At 33.7% G+C, this 18,560-nt stretch overlaps 1 protein-coding gene across 1 annotated transcript; it reads left to right on the plus strand.

Annotated features, from left to right (window-relative positions):
• Nucleotides 1-12,555: 12,555 nt before the first annotated feature.
• On the plus strand, nucleotides 12,556-13,671 carry LOC141832774 (protein SENSITIVE TO PROTON RHIZOTOXICITY 2-like). Its single transcript, XM_074720156.1, has one exon. The coding sequence runs from the start codon at nucleotides 12,556-12,558 to the stop codon at nucleotides 13,627-13,629; it is 1,074 nt and encodes a 357-aa protein (XP_074576257.1). The 3' UTR covers nucleotides 13,630-13,671.
• The last annotated feature ends 4,889 nt before the right edge of the window (nucleotides 13,672-18,560 follow it).

Here is an 18,560-nt window from a genome sequence, read left to right on the forward strand (position 1 = left end):
ACATACACAAGCAATACAAATATATGCAAAGATACAAATGAAATCAAAATAAAACAAACTTTATAAGTAAAAATTTTACTTTGGATGTTTTTTTATCGTTTTGGATTATCTCTTGATGGTAGGAATGTAATAACACTTTGTCTCCAAACCCTCAAAAATCAACATTGAGAATTCTCCTCGAAATCCTCTTTATAAGGCTGTTGTTTGGGCAGATTTTCATCTAACAATTGATAACTAGATTTCATCAATCGATTGCCATTGAATCTGATCGTTTAAACTTATAGAACAACTCTTTTTTATCTTAGCAATTGATTGCTATGCCTACCAATCGATTGTCAATCTATAGTAATCGATTATAGTACCTACTATACTTTGCTACAATGCCAACAATTGATTTCGGATTGCTTCCTTCCAACAATTGATTCCATGTTGGACCCAGCAGTTGATTGTTTCATTCCAGTAATCGATTACTGTACCCAATAGTTGATTGCTGCATTCTAGCAATCAATTGCTAGAATCCAACAAATTTTAATTAACGTGCCTAATTCCATCTCACCCATTTCTAGTTTATCAAGCAGTTAATCCTATGGATTGTGTGACATGGTTTTCAATTTTTATCTTAATTAATTGAATTGTGATTAAGATTTGATTAATCTTGAGTTAGATTCAAGTTTGACTGTTTGACTAATTAAGTGTGTATTTCAAGAATCAGCTTCTAGGTAGTAGTGACGTATAGGGGTCTTCTTAGGTATCAGAACAATGACCACCTTTTATGACAAAGCTAGTTCGAGAAATTATACACTTAGCTAATCTAGCGAAAAATTTTAGTCTAACTAGTGTAGGGTTTGACTAGGTAGCTTCGGTTAGTTCCACTTAGCTAAGTAAATGAAATAAGATACTTCTTACCCCAATTGACTACTTAAACTGAGTTTCCCTAGTATACTATCATCTCGCTCCACTCTGGTACTAGGTTGGGTAAGTATTAATCAGATCTGTATCCTTAACTAGCATAGATTCAATCTAAGTTCAACAAGAATAAAAAATAAAAAAGAGAAAATCAAATCAAATAATTTTTATCTAATAAGTATGGGTTTAGATCCCCTAGATTATGACCACTATTGGGTTTGATCAAATAGTGTATTTGATCCTTGGAAACCCATTATTAGTTTAATCTAACTGGATTGGTCAGGTTGAATTTTGAAACTCATGCTTGGACTTAAGATTTCTTGGTTCGATATATAAGTGACAAATAAGACATATGTTTGGCTTTGTGTCCAAGTCCAGATCTATTGTATACTATTAAAATTGATGGAATCAAAATATCTCCACAATGGTATAATATTGTCCACTTTGGGCCTAAACCCTCATGACTTTGTTCTTGGGCTCTCATCAAAAGGCCTTATACCAATGGAGATACTTTCCATCCTTTTAACCCCATGATCTTTTCCATGTACTTTAGATGTGAGACTATATTTGCACCCTTGCAACCCAACAATCCCCCCTCCAACAAAGGACCACAGGCCCCCCTCAACGTCGTTTTTGATGTCTGAATCCTCGATCCACCAGGACTTTTTGCCCCTCGGTCCACCCGACCTACTAGAACTTCTCACCTAGCCACAGCTAAGACTTTTTACCCCTCGATCCACCCGACCTACTAGGACTTCCCACCTAGTCGCAACTAGAACTTTTTGCCCCTCGGTCCACCCAACCTACTAGGACTTCTCACCTGGTGTCTGGTCCTCTTGATTCAGACACGGGAGCACCTACTTCCTTTGTTTAAGGTTCAAACCACATGGTTAGATCTGGATCATGGCTCATCCGGCGGTTAGTCCGGTGAAGAGCGGTCTCGCTCTAATACCACTTGTTAAAATCAATGGAATCAAAATATCTCCACAATGGTATGATATTGTCCACTTTGGGCCTAAACCCTCATGGTTTTGTTCTTGGGCTCTCCCCAAAAGGCCTCATACCAATGGAGATACTTTCCATCCTTTTAACCCCATGATCTTTTCCATGTACTTTAGATGTGAGACTATGTTTGCACCCTTGCAACCCAACATATATAACCATTTGAGTTTCAAGCATCATATCAAGATATTTGGAGCTCGAAGTAAACTTTTTCAAATATCTTTTCAGATCGTCAACTTAAAGTTTCATATTGCAATTTTCTTCCTCAAATTTGACTTGAGTTAAAATTCCAACTTGAACATTTTCAATTGACAAGCTGATGTTAACTTTTTCCTTGAGGAGTGCTACCTCTTTTTGGAGAGAGTTAACTTGGACACTGGACTTTGCTGTTATATTTGAGAGGTGTCCTAAGATAATCGTCGTACGATTATACTATTTATTGCATAAATAGTAATTAACTATTTGAGTACACATTTTCTATGTGTTTGATTAGATCTTAAACTCAAATACTGAATGTCCACAATACGATTCATAGCATGAGAAAATTTATGATTGGATCACAACTAGTGAGCATCTCTACATGTGTAATTATGAATGTATTAAAATTATTCCTAGTCGAGGAATTGATGAGCACGAACATCATCGATTCTGTCGAGACTAACACGTTTTGAATTCCTTGGTTAACCAAGCAGCTGATCTCGTTGGTGGAGACATTGGATGTTGAGAGTAAAATATAGATGCTAGTTAAAGGTAAATAGTTCATTGGAGTGACCTGCCTTAAAACTTTATATGATTTTATACATATGTCAATGAAGATCTCAATGCAGCTTAAGTGCAAGTTTCCTTGGACTTGCGGTATCCAAGTCACCTTGGTCATGGAGACTTATACTTTGACATCTTAAGCAAACATCTCCAAGGAGGTGTGGACCCGGGATGATTGGGTATAAGTCAAAGTGCCCGAAGGTGTTTGAATAACCCACAAAGGATTCAACGCTCTTTGAAAAGGGAGATGTATACCCTGCGACCGCTTGTTAGAATTATTACTGAAAGTCTTTGGCCAAAATATTACATGCCAAGAGTACGATACTCTTGGACACATGCATGTACAAGTAACTTGAATCCATAGGACAAGAAAACTAGCTTGGGCTAAGTGTGACGTAGTCAGTCTAGTGGGGGCTGACACATATAGATCATATCCTGAACCAAGCGGGTATAAGACAGTTAAAAGAATGAGGCACATTTCATTTTAGCTGCTGAAGGGTTTAGAAATTGTTCTGAAATCAATCGTTAATTTTTTGATCAATTAGGGATCATGATGTACTACTAGGTGTCACTTATAATCATTTCATCTTGACAGAATTGATGACATCTGTGCTCATCAATTCCTTGACTAGAGATAATTTTAATACATTCATAATTGCACATATAGAAATGTTCACTAGTTGTGATCTAATCATAAATTCTCTCTTGCTATGAATCATATTGCGGATATTTAATATCCAATCAAACATATAGAAAATGTATACTTAAATAGTGAATTATTATTTATCCAATAAATATTATAATAGTAAAGTGATTGCCTTAGGACACCTCTCAAATATAATATTATACCATCCTAAACTCTTAAGTATAAAAAATAACAAAATAGTTACCGACTGAGAATATTAGACTTATAGTTGTCAGTGCAGTTCCTCGGCATTACGACAGCATTCTAGATCGATTGTTTGCACGTAGGAAGTCGTTGTAGAAGTGTATTAAGTTGATCTTAGGGTTTCCCCTTGAAGTTGCTTAAAAGCCTGATCCGAACACCTGGAAGTTCTTCCGGGCGCCTTCACGTCATCCCGTCAATACACTTTCGACGCTAACTCTACATCTTTCTGGCGCATGTATCCCTTTCGGGTGCCTAGATGCTGACATGGAGATTATCGGATCAATTTTAATTCCGCAATGCCTTATCCAGATTCGGACGCCTGGAACCTCTCCGATCGCCTAAAGGTTGAGGTGTCCCGACTACTAGGACTCTGCCACCTCATCTGCCTCGCTGGCGTATTCAGCTGACGTCTGATCAACTGGATCCCTTCTAGACGCTCGAAACGTCCGATTGCCCGGAACATAAAGTTCCAGACCATTCTTTCCTACATTACAAGTTAGCCTAGAAATAAAATAACAAGAAAGAAACGTTTGGTAAATTATTTGGTCTTGACTTTAGATTTTTAGTGAAATTCTAGATCAGATTGGCGTCTATTGTTCCCCTTACTGAGAACGCGTCCTCACCCACTACACTCGAGAGAATTTACCTTTTGTCAACTCAGTCCTCTAGACGCATTGGATTTTTACTCAACCTTAATCCTCGGCCTCCAGATCTTCCACTGCTAGATGTCCGATTCTCCAAACTCGCCTAGACTTTCTGTCTGATGCTCTGATATGTCAAGACTTCTTGCCCAGTCCTCCAGATCAGGACTTCTTTGATCAGTCCTCCAAATCATGTCTTCCTTGTCCAATCCTCTAGATCAGGTTTTTCTTGCCTAGTCCTCTAAACCAAGTTTTCCTTTGTCTAGTTGCAACTAGAATTTTCCTGTGCTACTTGCACACTCAATTCAGCTCATTAGTCCACTTCTCGAACTTAATTTGAACCCTTTTCCATTATCAAAACTCAGGTTCGATCATCTGATGTTCCCTACACCAACATCAACTGTCTATTGCCATCAGTTGGCTATTGCCTAATCAGTCGAATTCCTCAGTCAACTTTTAAATATTTTGTTCACTTGGACAATGATATCAGTCAACTGATTATGATAACTACAATAACATCAACAGTCGACTATTACTATTGTACTAGATTATTATTCATAGGTAGTAGATTATTGTAGTAGGTTACTGTATAACAAACCTTTAGGGGTTTTACATCCATTAGTCAATTGATATATCCTATCAATCGATTGATATACTATATTGATTGACTCGATACTCCTATTTCAGCCTTATCAAAGTTGAATTCTCGCTTTGCTTGGTATCCAGTTGGTTGGCTTCAACTTACCAGAACTTTCTTTGTCCAATATTCGATCGACTTTGACTTGTCGAGATTTTTCATTGCCCAATATAGTTAACCTTGACTTATCAGGACTTCGCCATTGTCAAACATCCGATCTTTCCTAACTTATTTGAACTTCTCATCTAATGCCTAATATCTGATCAATCATGACCTATTAGGACTTCCCTCATTACCAAAAATCTAATCCTCTATGACCCACTTGAACTTTACCCTTGCTAACTACCTTTGGATTTTCAACTGCCAAGTGTTTGATCAACCGTGAGCTACTTTGACTTCTTGCCTCCTGTCAACTTCTTGTTGGACTTTCAATCGCCAAGTGGCTGGTCAACCGTGACTCACTTAGACTTCTCGTTTCATGTCAACTCCCTATTAGACTTCCGACTGCTAAGTGTCCGATCCATTGTGATCCACTTAAACTTTCTATTGTCAAGTATTGGATTAACCTTGACCTACTTAACATCTTACTCAAACACCTAATATATTAACCAAACATTGAAACTCAATTCAAGTTAAATCAAGTTTGGTCAATCTTGATCAGAGGTCGATTGGACTAACAAAATTGACTAAATGTTAAACAAGTGGAAGCCCTAGAGGCTAAGTCTCTTGATAGGTCAAGGTGAAAATCCTAGAGACAAGGCTTCTTAGTAGGAGAATAAACTCCTAAAAGCATTCGCCTTTTACTAGAGAAGTCTAAATGAGATGGAAGTCTACAAGTGACCTATACTTTAGATTTTTGATAGACTTAAGTGAAGACTTGACTTTAGAGTTGGTCAAACTCAATGATTTAGTCAACTGATGGTTAGTTGACTTAAACTAGATTACTAGAGAATAGAATATTTCTATTTATGGATTAGTCGATTGAGATAAGAACAATTGATTGAAGAGGAGGATTAGTACTACTGAAACACTAGGAATCCAAGAAGATAATTGTTGATCCGAAAGGATTGGTAGTAGCTGTCAAATGACAATGGGTTAGTTGACTAGATAAAGGATTAGTCGACTCCAGCAATCATTGAGAGTCAAGCAGTCGACTAAAAATAGGTTCGGATAATTTAGATTATACAATCAATCGATTTAGGTAAATTAAAAGTTGAATGATTGAGTGAATTATAACACACAGTTGTTGGAAACAAGAAGCATATAAAAGTCATTCAAGGGAAGAATTGGGCAACATTCTCAAGCCTTCAAGTGAGATAGAAAGCAAATGACAAATAAAAGGAAGCCAAAAGAAGAACACCATATTGGTATTGTTCATTCGTATCTTCTTGTTTTATCTTGTAAGCTCAAATTATAAAAAGTCTCTCCATCTTTAGAGGCTATAAGGGAAAAGTATAGAAGGATTTATCGATGAATCAGAGGTTGTAAAGTAGAAATTAAGAGTTTTGAACTACATATATAAAGGATAAATTATTTACTTTGTTGTATGTTTCGTGTTTATTTAATTTTCTATATTTCTATTGCGTAATAGTCTCTCAACGATTCAACAACATGAGCAAAGACTCTTCTCGTGCAACGACTATGGAATATAATGTGATTAAATTTGTTATTTACGTACATGAAGGATTTAATTAGTGTAAACAGCCTCATCGAGCTTCTTATACGTATTAAAAGCTTTGGGATTGTACGGCTTCTTAAAATAACAATGCATCTATTAGAAGGAAAATCTTCTCAGCCAGTTACTTTTTTCTAACGAAATCAATCTTGCTGTACACAACCTAGTCGCAAAGCCCACCAGGTTTGAGTTAGTCGGCACATGGCTCATGAGCTGCGTGTCACTGCATGCTCCCGGCCCATCACGAGCTAATTGTGCCACACTTTGGGCATAACCTAAACATTAATCCTTGGACACCTACAGCACAATAGTAGGTCACGTGCATATGACACACATTGTAGGTCATGCAATTACGGTTTAATTTAAAATTTTAATTTAATTATGTTAAAATTTTAATTTTTAAAACAAATATAGATTTTTTTAATTAATTCAATTTGATTTTAATTTAAAAATGTATAATTTAATTAAACTGAATAACTTAATATTATCAATCAAATCGAAGATGCAATGTTGGAAAATTTACACCATAATGTAGTATTAATTTGAAAATCAACATCTAATTTCCAAAAACCAACATCACATTAAGGGCGTTTCAATTATTTGTAATTTTTAAAATATTTTTTTTTATTTTTTAAATTTTCTATTAAAGGTATTAATTTTGGTCATTTAAAGGTATTATTTTTGGTGATTTATTAACGCCAAATAGAATAACAATTATTCAATAGACTAATTTCAAGGACATAGAAAATCACCAAACATATAGAATTCTTCTCTTGGTTGAATGAAAAAAATATTAACTTAAAAGATCATGCTCTAACATCAATTAAATAAATATTTAAATAGTCTAAAAATCTAACAATGCAAAAGATAAAAATAATCTTAATAAATAGACTAATTTTTTTTGGAGCCTTTGAAAAAGTTTTAAATGATATCTTTTAGATCTAAGATTGAATTATTATAGGTTATACCCAATAACAAATATAGATGTCTATATAAATTTTAATTTGATATGTTATAAATTTTATGATTCAATTTAAGTAAAAAATTATGATCTCCCAAAGTTTATAATTCTCCTACATTAATTTTTGATCAATTTTTCAACATTACATATTATGATGCTTGTTTTTAAAATTAACACCACTATAATATTAATTTTTAAAAATTAATACCATAGTGGTGTTGGAAAACTAGCACCACATACTAGACTATGGTGTTAGTTTGAAAATCAACACCACATTAAGGGCATTTCAATTATTTATATTTATTATTATTATTTATTAATGGTATTATTTTTTATTATTTAAAGATAATATTTTTTGATCAATTTTACTTATGGTGCTGGTTTTAAAATTAACATCATAATTTAATTAATTAAGTCAAAAATCAAATTAATTAATATTTTATCGATTTAAATTTATTTGATTTTGAAAAGATCTGTTAGTTTAGTTAATTTGAAAAAATTTTAATTTATTTAATTTTAATTTAATTGGTTTAATCGATTCAATTTACTCAGCCATACATTATTGCATGGATAATGTCCATATGCCATACTGTAGTTTGGACTTTGGACCAAGTCCATGTGTGCTGCACGTTGAGCTAGCGCTGTGCATTGCGAGCAAGTCCATGTATGTTGTAAATCGAGCATTGCATAAGCGGTGTAGGTTGAAATAATATTTTTCTTCATCACAATCAATTATAATTTTTTTAATTTATTTTTTTCTAAATAATTATCAGATCGAACGATGAATTTCACCCAATAACTCGCACACTGTAGATTGTAGATTGGACATTGCACAATGATGTTTTCATACAACTGTAGATCAGCCATCATGAAAACAGACCCCACGCATGTTGCAAGACAAGCGTCATGTGCATTGATCGTCGTGCTGTGAAAAGTGGTACTATGTGTATGCACTGTACAACTACATGCTACTAATACCGATGCTACCAATGGACTTTGTCAGCGTTTTCCGAGACGAGGATGCACACTTAATTAAATATTGAATTAATTTTTAATTATGATATATTATATATTAAAATTTTTTAATCAAAATATAATTCTAAAATATTGAGTATGAAGCAGTGTATTTTTTATGCTTTCCAATTTACTTTATTTAAGACGGATCGTCGACTATAATTGATATAATAAATTAATTAATTGATTTCTAGATTTTAATAATCAATTGGTAGTGGTCAAATTGCATAAAAAAAATTATTTTACAAGTGTAAATGGTTAAATTATAACGAAACAATTGATTTGATGAAAATAAATAATTGATTGCTAGTGGAAATAATTGATTTGATGAAAATAAATAATTGATTGTTAGTGGAAATCAACCCGAATGTAATTCTATACAAGAGAATTTTGAAGTCATTTGAAGAAGTTGATTTCTTGAGGATTTGGAAATTAAGTGTTGTTATATTTTTTACCATTAAGAGTTAATTTCAAACAATAAGAAAGCAAAGTAAGATTTTATAAAGTGATTTACGTTCATGTATTTATTTTTGCATTTCATATTTTTGTTGTATTATTATGAAAATTTATTGTTAGAGATTGCTCTGCCTCAAAAAGATTAGACCTTAGAGTAGTCATCTTGGAGAAGCAACAAACCAAGTAAAATCATAGTATTGTGCAAGTGACGTCAATTTTAATTTAAATTTTCTATTACGTATTCAAACTACAACACAAGATCGACATGGAGCAATTTAAACTATTCACCACCCTCCTTAGTTCGCACCAATCCTAACAACAAGAACATCTTAAACATATTCAAAATGATGAAATTCATAATCATTATTGTTAGTGCAATTGACCTCTAGTCAAGGTTAACTAGGTTGATCAAACTCAAGTTGGTTTTGATATTTGATCAATATGTTAGTTCCCACAAGATAAAAAATCTAAGTGGATCATGATTAACCGAACACTTGATGATCAGAAGTCCAATAGGGAGTTAGCAAGTGGGAAGTCCAAGTGGATCACAAGTGATCGAACACTTGGTGGTTGGAAGTCTAACATGGAGTTGGCATAAGAAGAAAGTCCAAGTGGATCACAATGGATGGGACACTTAGCAGTCGAAAGTCTAATAGAGAGTTGGCATGAGACGTGAAGTCTTGGCAAGTCAAAATTGATCCGATGTTAAGCAACGAGGAAGTCCTGGCATGTCAAGGTTTACTGGATATTAGACAACAGAAAAATTTTAGTAGGTCAAGGTTGACTGGATATTAGACAACGAGAAAATCTCAATAGGTTAAGGTTGACTAGATGTTTGGTAAAAGAAATCCTGATAGGTTGAAATCAATTGGATACCGAACAAGACTAGAATTTGATTTTGGTAAGATCAAAATAGGAGTATTAGTTGATTGATAAGGTGATCGATCAACTAATGGACGCAAAAACCTCAAAAAATATGATTGCTACAGTATTGATATAGTAACTATGCTACAATAATCATCAACAATAATTTTCTACAGTGATTATCAATAGTAATTTACTACTGTATCAATCGATTAATGAGTAGAATCAATCAACTGATAATCGAAAATCTCAGCCTTGACCTAAAGTCTTTAAGGGAAGGGTTTCAAGGAGATTTTTACAGTCAACTTTTAAGGGATTAGAGGTGAAGTGCTGTTGTATTTTCTACTATCAATAGATAATATAAAATGACGAATAACAATCCAAAGCAAGGTTCATTTGTAAAGTTGTAACTTTCAATTTTGTTTGTGTATTTATTTTGTATTTTCATTTTTGTGTTGCTTTGTATACAATTGGTATCGTAAGAGGCTTCTTCCCCTCCAAAAAATATTCGAGAAGGAGAAGATTTAGTGATTGTAAATTGTTAAAACTAGATCTTGGATTAATCATCTTAAGAGGTAGATACCAAGATAATTCTAAAATAAAAATGAAGCAATTTCTTTAGCAATATATAAAATTAAAAATTAAAAATTTTTATTAGGTATGATTATTTGGTATGATATATTATTTTCAGTTAATATTGTTAATAAAATTTTACAATATGAAAATATGAACATAGTTATTGCACGAAATCAGTTGAAAGATTTCATTTTTTTAATGATTATAGGAAAATGGTTTTAGATCTACTCTGATTTCTATTTAAACAGATTACCAATGAAATAAATATAGTATTAAAATCTTATAAAAAATATATAATTAGAAGAAGTAAATAATTTGATGACAATAAAACTAATGAAGAGAAAGTTTTACTTGAAGAATTTTTAAAATTACTATTGATTATGTTATTTTTTTTTCATTTCAAAGTAGATTTGAATAGTTTAAGATATATGAAGATAATTATAATTTTTTATATGAGGTAGAAAAGTTAAAATTAATAATAATAATATTTTTTAAAAAATATTTGAATCTTGAAAATATTTTAAAATATAATATGTTATCTGATATGATGATTTAGATATATTTTCAAAATTAAAAATTCTAAAAGAATTAATAAATTTAGAATTAAAAATAATATTTGAAATATTAAACCTTATTTAAAAAATTAAATTATTTTTTAATATATGAATAATTTATAAAATACTATTGACAATATCTGTCAGTATTTAATTTTTTTAATTAGAGTTAATAAAATTTTATTTACGTTCAATAATATATTAAGAAAGATTAAATAATCAAAAAAATTAAATTTTATAATAAAATATATTTTTAAAAATTAAAATTTAATTAAAAAATATTAAAGGTTCAAAAAAAATTCCAAGGACCTCAAAAATAATTAAGACGGCCCAATTTAATATAAAGCTTGCAATATATCTAATCACAAATATATATCCAACCCCTCCAACTCAACACATACAAATTTCATATATATATACTATATATAGTATCTCTATTTTTCTTGTGCATTTGCAACGTATAAAAGAGGTGTCATATACATAGTCAACTTTCTAATTGAAAATTATACTTGACAAAATTATAAGTTTCAAATTAAAAAATAAAATGTATCTTTGCATAGTTTATTATTTCACCTCAAGATGATTTTGAGATTTTCAATTCCAAAATCACAACGCCTTTACTTTATGTAATCTTCATAACTCGAAGGGCATCTCCAATGCAAAATTTTTGAGAGATTTATCAAATCAAAAAGTTAAATGAAAAAATTTTAATCATTGTAGAGATTTTTAGTTTAATATCTATTTTTTTCTTAGAAATTAATCCTGTGGCCGCATGGCCAATAATTAATTAACAATAAAGTTTAAAATTGGTAGGGAGGTTTTTGGATTATGAAAAGAATAGTAAGTTTTTATGCGTGGCATATTAAGCGGGATGCCTAAGGTCGATTCATCTCCACATTACACTTCATTTTTCATCTCTTCTCACATTTTCCTTGCACTTCATCTTCCATCTTCATCTCTCCTCACGTTTTCCTTGCTACTGTGCCGTTTTCTTGAATGGCACCTTTCAGCAAGTTGTTTTTTTATAAGAACAATAGCTTGCTTTGGCATATATAGCTGTGCTATTTAATAGGACAGCGTGGGCAGAGAAACTAGCATGATATAGATAGATTAACTACACCATATCTATCCTTAAATTGCCAGTCCCGTTGTCTGCAGATACCACCTGATCCACATAAGCTTTCTCTCTCAAGCGCATGCAGGTGCATTGCTACCCTAATCAGGAAACACAAAGTAGGTGCTGAGGAGGTTGCCCATTGGAAAGCAGCTCCCAATCTGTGAGGCGTTGAAGTTGAAGCAATCAAAAAATCCATGCAAAAGAAACACACGTTGCACATCGATCCTCTCCAAGATGGAAAAGAGAGGCACAACATGACAGGCCCTCGACTAAAATAACCTCCTTGCTAGATCTGTCTCACTATTCTTAATTCTTCGAAAACTATAGTTTTATGTATATTAAAATGCAAGTTAAAGACCGTCTCATGTGGGCTTGGTTTGATCTGAGGAAGGCTCATCCTGGGATGTTCCTAAGTTATTATAACCACCACCACCCCGGCCATGAAGTTGACTTAATTCTATCGTTTCTCCTGATCCCGTCTGCCTTCCATCCACCGGAACCATGATTCCTGCCTCCTCATCGGGTTTCCCTCCCGCCGCCGCCGTCACCGGCTTCCACAACCTTTACAGAGGCATGGAGGACATCCTCTACTCTCCGCCGTCGGCAGCCGCGAAGGATGGCACGGTCTCGCATGCTCTTCTCTACGGCCTCTCCGTCCTCAAGGACAAGGTGCAACAGTTGGAGTCCTTCGTCGGCGTCTTCCTCTATCCGAACAGGACCACAGACGGGGAGTCGGTGGCGGCCGGCCTGGCCAACACGGTTCAAGAAATCATCTGCGCCGCATACTCTCTCAGTTGCACGATCCAGCAAGCCGCCGCCTCCGCGTCGAGCATCAACGAGGAGCTGCAGACCAACGCGAAGGTCGACGACAAGTCGCGCGCGGTGGATTTCACGTTCCAGGAGAGCGAGTTCGAGTTACTCGCCGCTGCCAGCACAGGGAACGGGAGGAAAGCGAAGAAGCAGGCGCCACGTGAGCATGGCGAGGGCAAGGCCATAGGGAGTAGTGAAGACGTGATCCCGTCGAGTGAGGCCAAGAATAGTAGCGCGTACGAGTGGGAGATCGTCGAGTTGGCGGCGGCCGATCTGTTGGCGAAGTTCACGCACTACTGCCAAGTGTGCGGGAAGGGGTTCCGGCGGGAGGCGAATCTGCGGATGCACATGCGGGCGCACGGGGAGGAGTACAAGTCGGCGGCGGCGCTGGCGAACCCGGCGAAGGGAGGGAGGGATCAGGAGGCGATGAGGAAGTACTCGTGCCCGCAGGCGGGGTGCAGGTGGAACCGCGGGCACGCCAAGTTCCAGCCGCTCAAGTCGGTGGTGTGCGCGAAGAACCACTACCGGCGGAGCCACTGCCCGAAGATGTACGTGTGCAAGCGGTGCAACCAGAAGCAGTTCTCGGTGGTGGCGGACCTACGCACGCACGAGAAGCACTGCGGGGACGCGCGGTGGAGGTGCTCCTGCGGGACGAATTTCTCGAGGAAGGACAAGCTGCAGGGGCATGTGGCCCTCTTCGTAGGCCACTCGCCGGAGGCGAGTTACATGCGCCGGCCACAACTGGATTCAACGCTTGTAAGTTAATCGCATCTTTTGTAAGCTAATTATCAACACGTACACATTAATCTTTGCATGCATAAGCTAAAATGGTGTGTTGAAACAATTAAGGCGACAATAAACTCGATCAACTATCAAGCTTAATTAATTAACCAATGTATTATATCCTGGACGTTCTTTGTGCATGCATGCTTGAACTTGCCCTCAAGATATTTCTGTATGTGTATGTGTGTGTATATAGTCCATCTTGCAGTACTGTTTTTCAGAAATTGATTCTCTCAGTATACATAGATAAATGAAGATTATAACAGGAAAATAATTGAAGTTAAGATTTTTGGATGATTTTAAATAAAGACATGTTGAACATTCATTTGTATTTAGTCATTGAATGAATAAAGATCTTCATAACACTTCCACTCTTTGCCCATCTTCTTTCTGTTATTGGTTGAAGGGACTAGTGGCTTGTAATTCTAACTTCCTACTCTCACCAAAGAAAATTAATGCAATAAAGACTTAAAAGTGTTTGGTCCTCAAGACTTATGGGAGAGGACAAAGGCTATAAAGGACTTAGTGAGACTTTTTAGCCTTACTGACACTTTTTCTCTCATGTGTAGCACTAGTGCGCATTAAAGAGAATGAATAATACATTATTTGTTCGTTCATTTTCAGTGATATTAATAAAATATAAAATTTATGAATTTATTTGATTCTTAACTCTCCAAATTAGGATTAGTACATCCAAGGTTCATGTACAGAAGACGCTTATCCACTAGTGATCTCTTTTTTGAAATTTTTTTGGAGACGGAGAAACTCTTCTTATAGTCTAATAATATAAAGATGAAATACAAATAAGTAAGACTTAAAATAAAGATAATAAACACCCGTGTAGCCGATCTGAAAGTCCTTGAGTGCAGCGCATCCTTTCTGGAGCTTCCCCGGTTGCACGAGTAGAACGTTGTTCGCGTTCAATAGCACTGTAGGATGAAGAGTTTGTAGAATAAGTTGTGTCTTTGATGGTGCACATTGATGACCTTATAAAGACTCTTTCGGGCGCTTGGATCCCTTTTCGAGCACCCCGAACGATCTGATCCGATCCAATTTGGTTCCGTCGATCTTTACCAGGGTCAATTCCATCTGATCCGAACGCTTGGAACATGGACCATCTGAGCACTGGATCAGATCCAGGTGCCTGGATCTGCCCTATTCCAAGCGCCTAGACCTCACTAGGCCGCCTGGACTATTCCGAGCGCCCGAATCTAATAAGGGCGCCCGAAACTAGTCAACTAGGTTTGACTCGAGTTGATTTTAGGTTTTGATTCGACTACTTCTGTTTGCTTATCTTATGCTTCCTTAGTCTTGCTTCCAGCTTCTGGTTCTTACAAGATTAGCATACAAACATGCAAACAACCTAACCTTACTTGTAATCTGTCTGACTTACTAGGCTTATCTAAGTCTTACCATGAGGTCTAACCTACTAGGCTTACCCGTACCTAACTTCTAATTAGAACTAGTTACTTTCATAGGTAGACTTCCCACCTATCAAACATTCGGTCACCTTTGACCTATTTGGACTTTCTTTTGCCGAATCTCCAATTAGGACTAGTCACTCGGTAGACTTATCACTTGCCAAATAGCTGATCACCCTTGACCTGTTTGGACTTTTCGTTGCCTAACTCCCAATTAGGACTTCCTTGCCCAATTTCACTCACCAGGACTTCCTGCCTAGCTTCACTCATCAAGTCTTCCTTTCCCAACCTCTAACCAAGACTTCATTTGCCTAACTTCCAACTAGGACTTCTCCTGTCTAGTCTTCAACTAGGACTTTACCTTATCCAGTTCAATAGACTAGGACTTTCTTGCCCGGTCCAACTGATTAGGGCTTCTCGTTGGTCTTCTGATCAAATTGACCTGATTAGACTTTACTCACATCCAAATATTAGGTTCTATTTGGATCAACCCTTAGTCAAACTGACCAAACCTAGGTATATTGTCAAACATTAAAATCTTAGATGTAGACTAGTGCTCCCTACACCAACAATCTGCCCCTTTTTCATGTTTGATAATTTCTTAAGTTAATTCAGGTAAGGATTTTATGAATCTAGGAGAATTCTAGATTTTTAACTTAATTACCTTTTCTTTCTCCCCCTTTTCATACATCAAAATGAATTGCACCAACAATTAATGTATTTCCTATGGTCACCACTTAGTTTAGACCGTTTTTAAAAGATTATAGTAGATTTCAAAAATAATTTTAAAATAGTATTTCAAAAAGAAGTTTTAAAAAGAGTTTTCAAATAAGTTTTGAAAGGATTTTCAAAATAGTTTTTCAAATAGTTGTTAACCTAATTTTTGAAAGGATTTTCAAAAGAGTTTTGAAAGTATTTTTCAAATATTTTTAAAATAGATGGTTTTGAAAAATTATTTATTACTCTTTTAAATTAGAATCTCACCCTTAATCTGACACATCCTTAGGACTCTTTGTTAACTACTAAGCAACTTCCCTATGTGTCTTAGGGTTTGATCCAAATTAAAAGAATAATTTAAAATAATTTTGAATATGCATTGGAAATAGTTTTCAAATATTAAATATTTATATAAAAATAATTTTTAAAATAGATTGCTCTTTTGATTTGGACATCCTCTTAAATCTGACATTTCCTTAGAACTCTTTGTTACCCATAATGCAAACTTCCTATGTGTCTTAGAGGTTAATCCAAGTCAACAGAACAAGTAACTTATGCTTTTTCAAAAGTTTTTGAAATATGATTTTTAATTTGGATTTTCTTCAATCTGACACAGCTCCTTGTTGATTACAAAGCAATCTCCCTATATATCTTATGGGTTGTTCCAAGTCAAAAGACCAATTTATAAAATATTTTGCAAAACATAAGTTTTTAAAAGATATTTTCAACAAATTCTTTAAGTAAATTTTCAAAGGTCTTTTTAAGATAGGATCTTTCAAGAAGTACCTCCTCCTTAACTAGATACTCCCTTAGGACGTCATTGTTAACCACAAGAAATTTTTGCCTATGTGTCTTAGGGTCTTAGATATAGTGTTGACCTAAAAGTTTTGTGTCTAAGTATTTGATTAAAATTTTTAAATATAATATTTTTAAAAACTATAGTATAATTGCATACAACAAACATGAATTTCAAGTAGTTATCAAATTTTTGAAAGTAGTTTTTAGAAAATAGTTTAATAGTTTTTCTTGAAAATGTTTTCAAAACTTGATAATTTAATTGTCCTTATCATCTCATCCATTCTAAATGCGTCAGTATATGACATACAAGGGTTCCTTATGAGTTGTGAGATGATTTATCAATTTTATCATTATTAATTTAAGTTAAGTTTCAATTTTATCTTTATTAATTTAAGTTAAGTTCTAATGAATATTTGACCTTGTGTTAGATTTAGGTTTAACCATCAGTTAGTTAAGTCCACATTTCAGGTTATGGTGAGGCAGAGCTCTTCTTGGTTATCAGAACAATGACCACTTTTTTAGACAAAACCTTTTTAAGAAATCAATGTCCTTAATTGACTTCTTGAGAAATCCTGGTTTAACTAGTTTAGGATGTAGCGAAGTATCTTCAGTTAATTCTACTTAGCTAAGCAGACTAAGTAAGATACTTCTTACCTCACTTATCCAAGACTAAGCTTCCCTACCGTACTATTTTCTCCCCCAAAACTTCAATGATTAATTTTATTATTTATATTTGAGTATTTAAAATTTAAGTTTAACCTATTAAAATAAATAGATTTGTTTTCTTGAATTTCAAGATTTAATTTAATTTTAAATTTAATTTGATTTTTTGATTATTCATTATTTTATAATTAAAGGGTATACGATTGTAATTAATTTTATTATTTAAATTTTAATTTCTAATATTTAAATTTAACTTAGTATTTTTAAAGTTTAAAAATTATTATAATTTTTTAATTTAATTTTAAATTTTTGGTGATTAGATTATTAATTTTAAAATTTTCTTATTAAGTTTTGAATTTGTCTCATTATTGAAATTATCTTAATTATTTAATTCTCAATTATTAATTAAATTTAAATTATTAGGTTTATCTTAATAATTAAGATTGAATTATTATTAATTTTAGATTAATTAAATTAATTAAGTTTGAATTATTTAATTTTTTATTTTCTTTATTGAATGAGTTAAATAATTAATGTAAAATTTTTATTTATTAAAATTATATCTAGATTAATTTCATTATCAGAATTAATTAAATGATTAATATTGAAATTAGTTAAATTTGAATTAGTTAAATTATTATTTAGATCAAAATTATTAATTAATTTATTCAAGTTAGTTGAATTTTCATTGTTAATAAGATTTAAATTTAAAAATTTTAAATTAGTTAATTTATTTTTATTAATTAAAATTTTATAATTAATTGAATTTGTTAAATTTGTTAATTTTGAATTAGTTAAATTATTTAAATTTATCAAATTAATTGAATTAACATTATCTAAATTATCAAAAGAAAATCTAGCATGCAAAATCCTAACGGTATTTTTGTAAAATAATGGACTTACCGAAATCGCAATGCCTAATTTTGATTTTGTCTCCTTCTTCATCTTCTCCAGGCATCTGGTACTTGAAGCACGTGATGTACTCTTTATATCGCCGGGCTCCTAGTATCGGTAGCTCCTTTGCAGCTGACGGTGCTATTTGAGTCTTATGAGTAGGACATTAGTTTTCTCTCCCTGCACTTAAAATAAATTATATCAAACTTAAAACAAACTTTACAATTATTACTTTTCTCCCCTTCCATCTTTGCCTTCGTGCTCTCGTGATGATTAGTCTAATCAAGAGCAAAACTGCTCTGATACCAATTGTAGGACCGATGTGCGCTAGAGGGCGTGAATAATGCTTATCGTTCATTCATTCGTTCTTACTAACACAGAGAACTTGCAGTGATATTAAATAACAAGACACAAGACCCA

The sequence above is a fragment of the Curcuma longa genome, chromosome 8 (genome assembly GCF_044706935.1).
Source record: "Curcuma longa cultivar G26 ecotype Majalengka, Jawa Barat chromosome 8, ITB_CL_G26_1.1, whole genome shotgun sequence".
In the NCBI taxonomy this organism is placed as follows: domain Eukaryota; kingdom Viridiplantae; phylum Streptophyta; class Magnoliopsida; order Zingiberales; family Zingiberaceae; genus Curcuma; species Curcuma longa.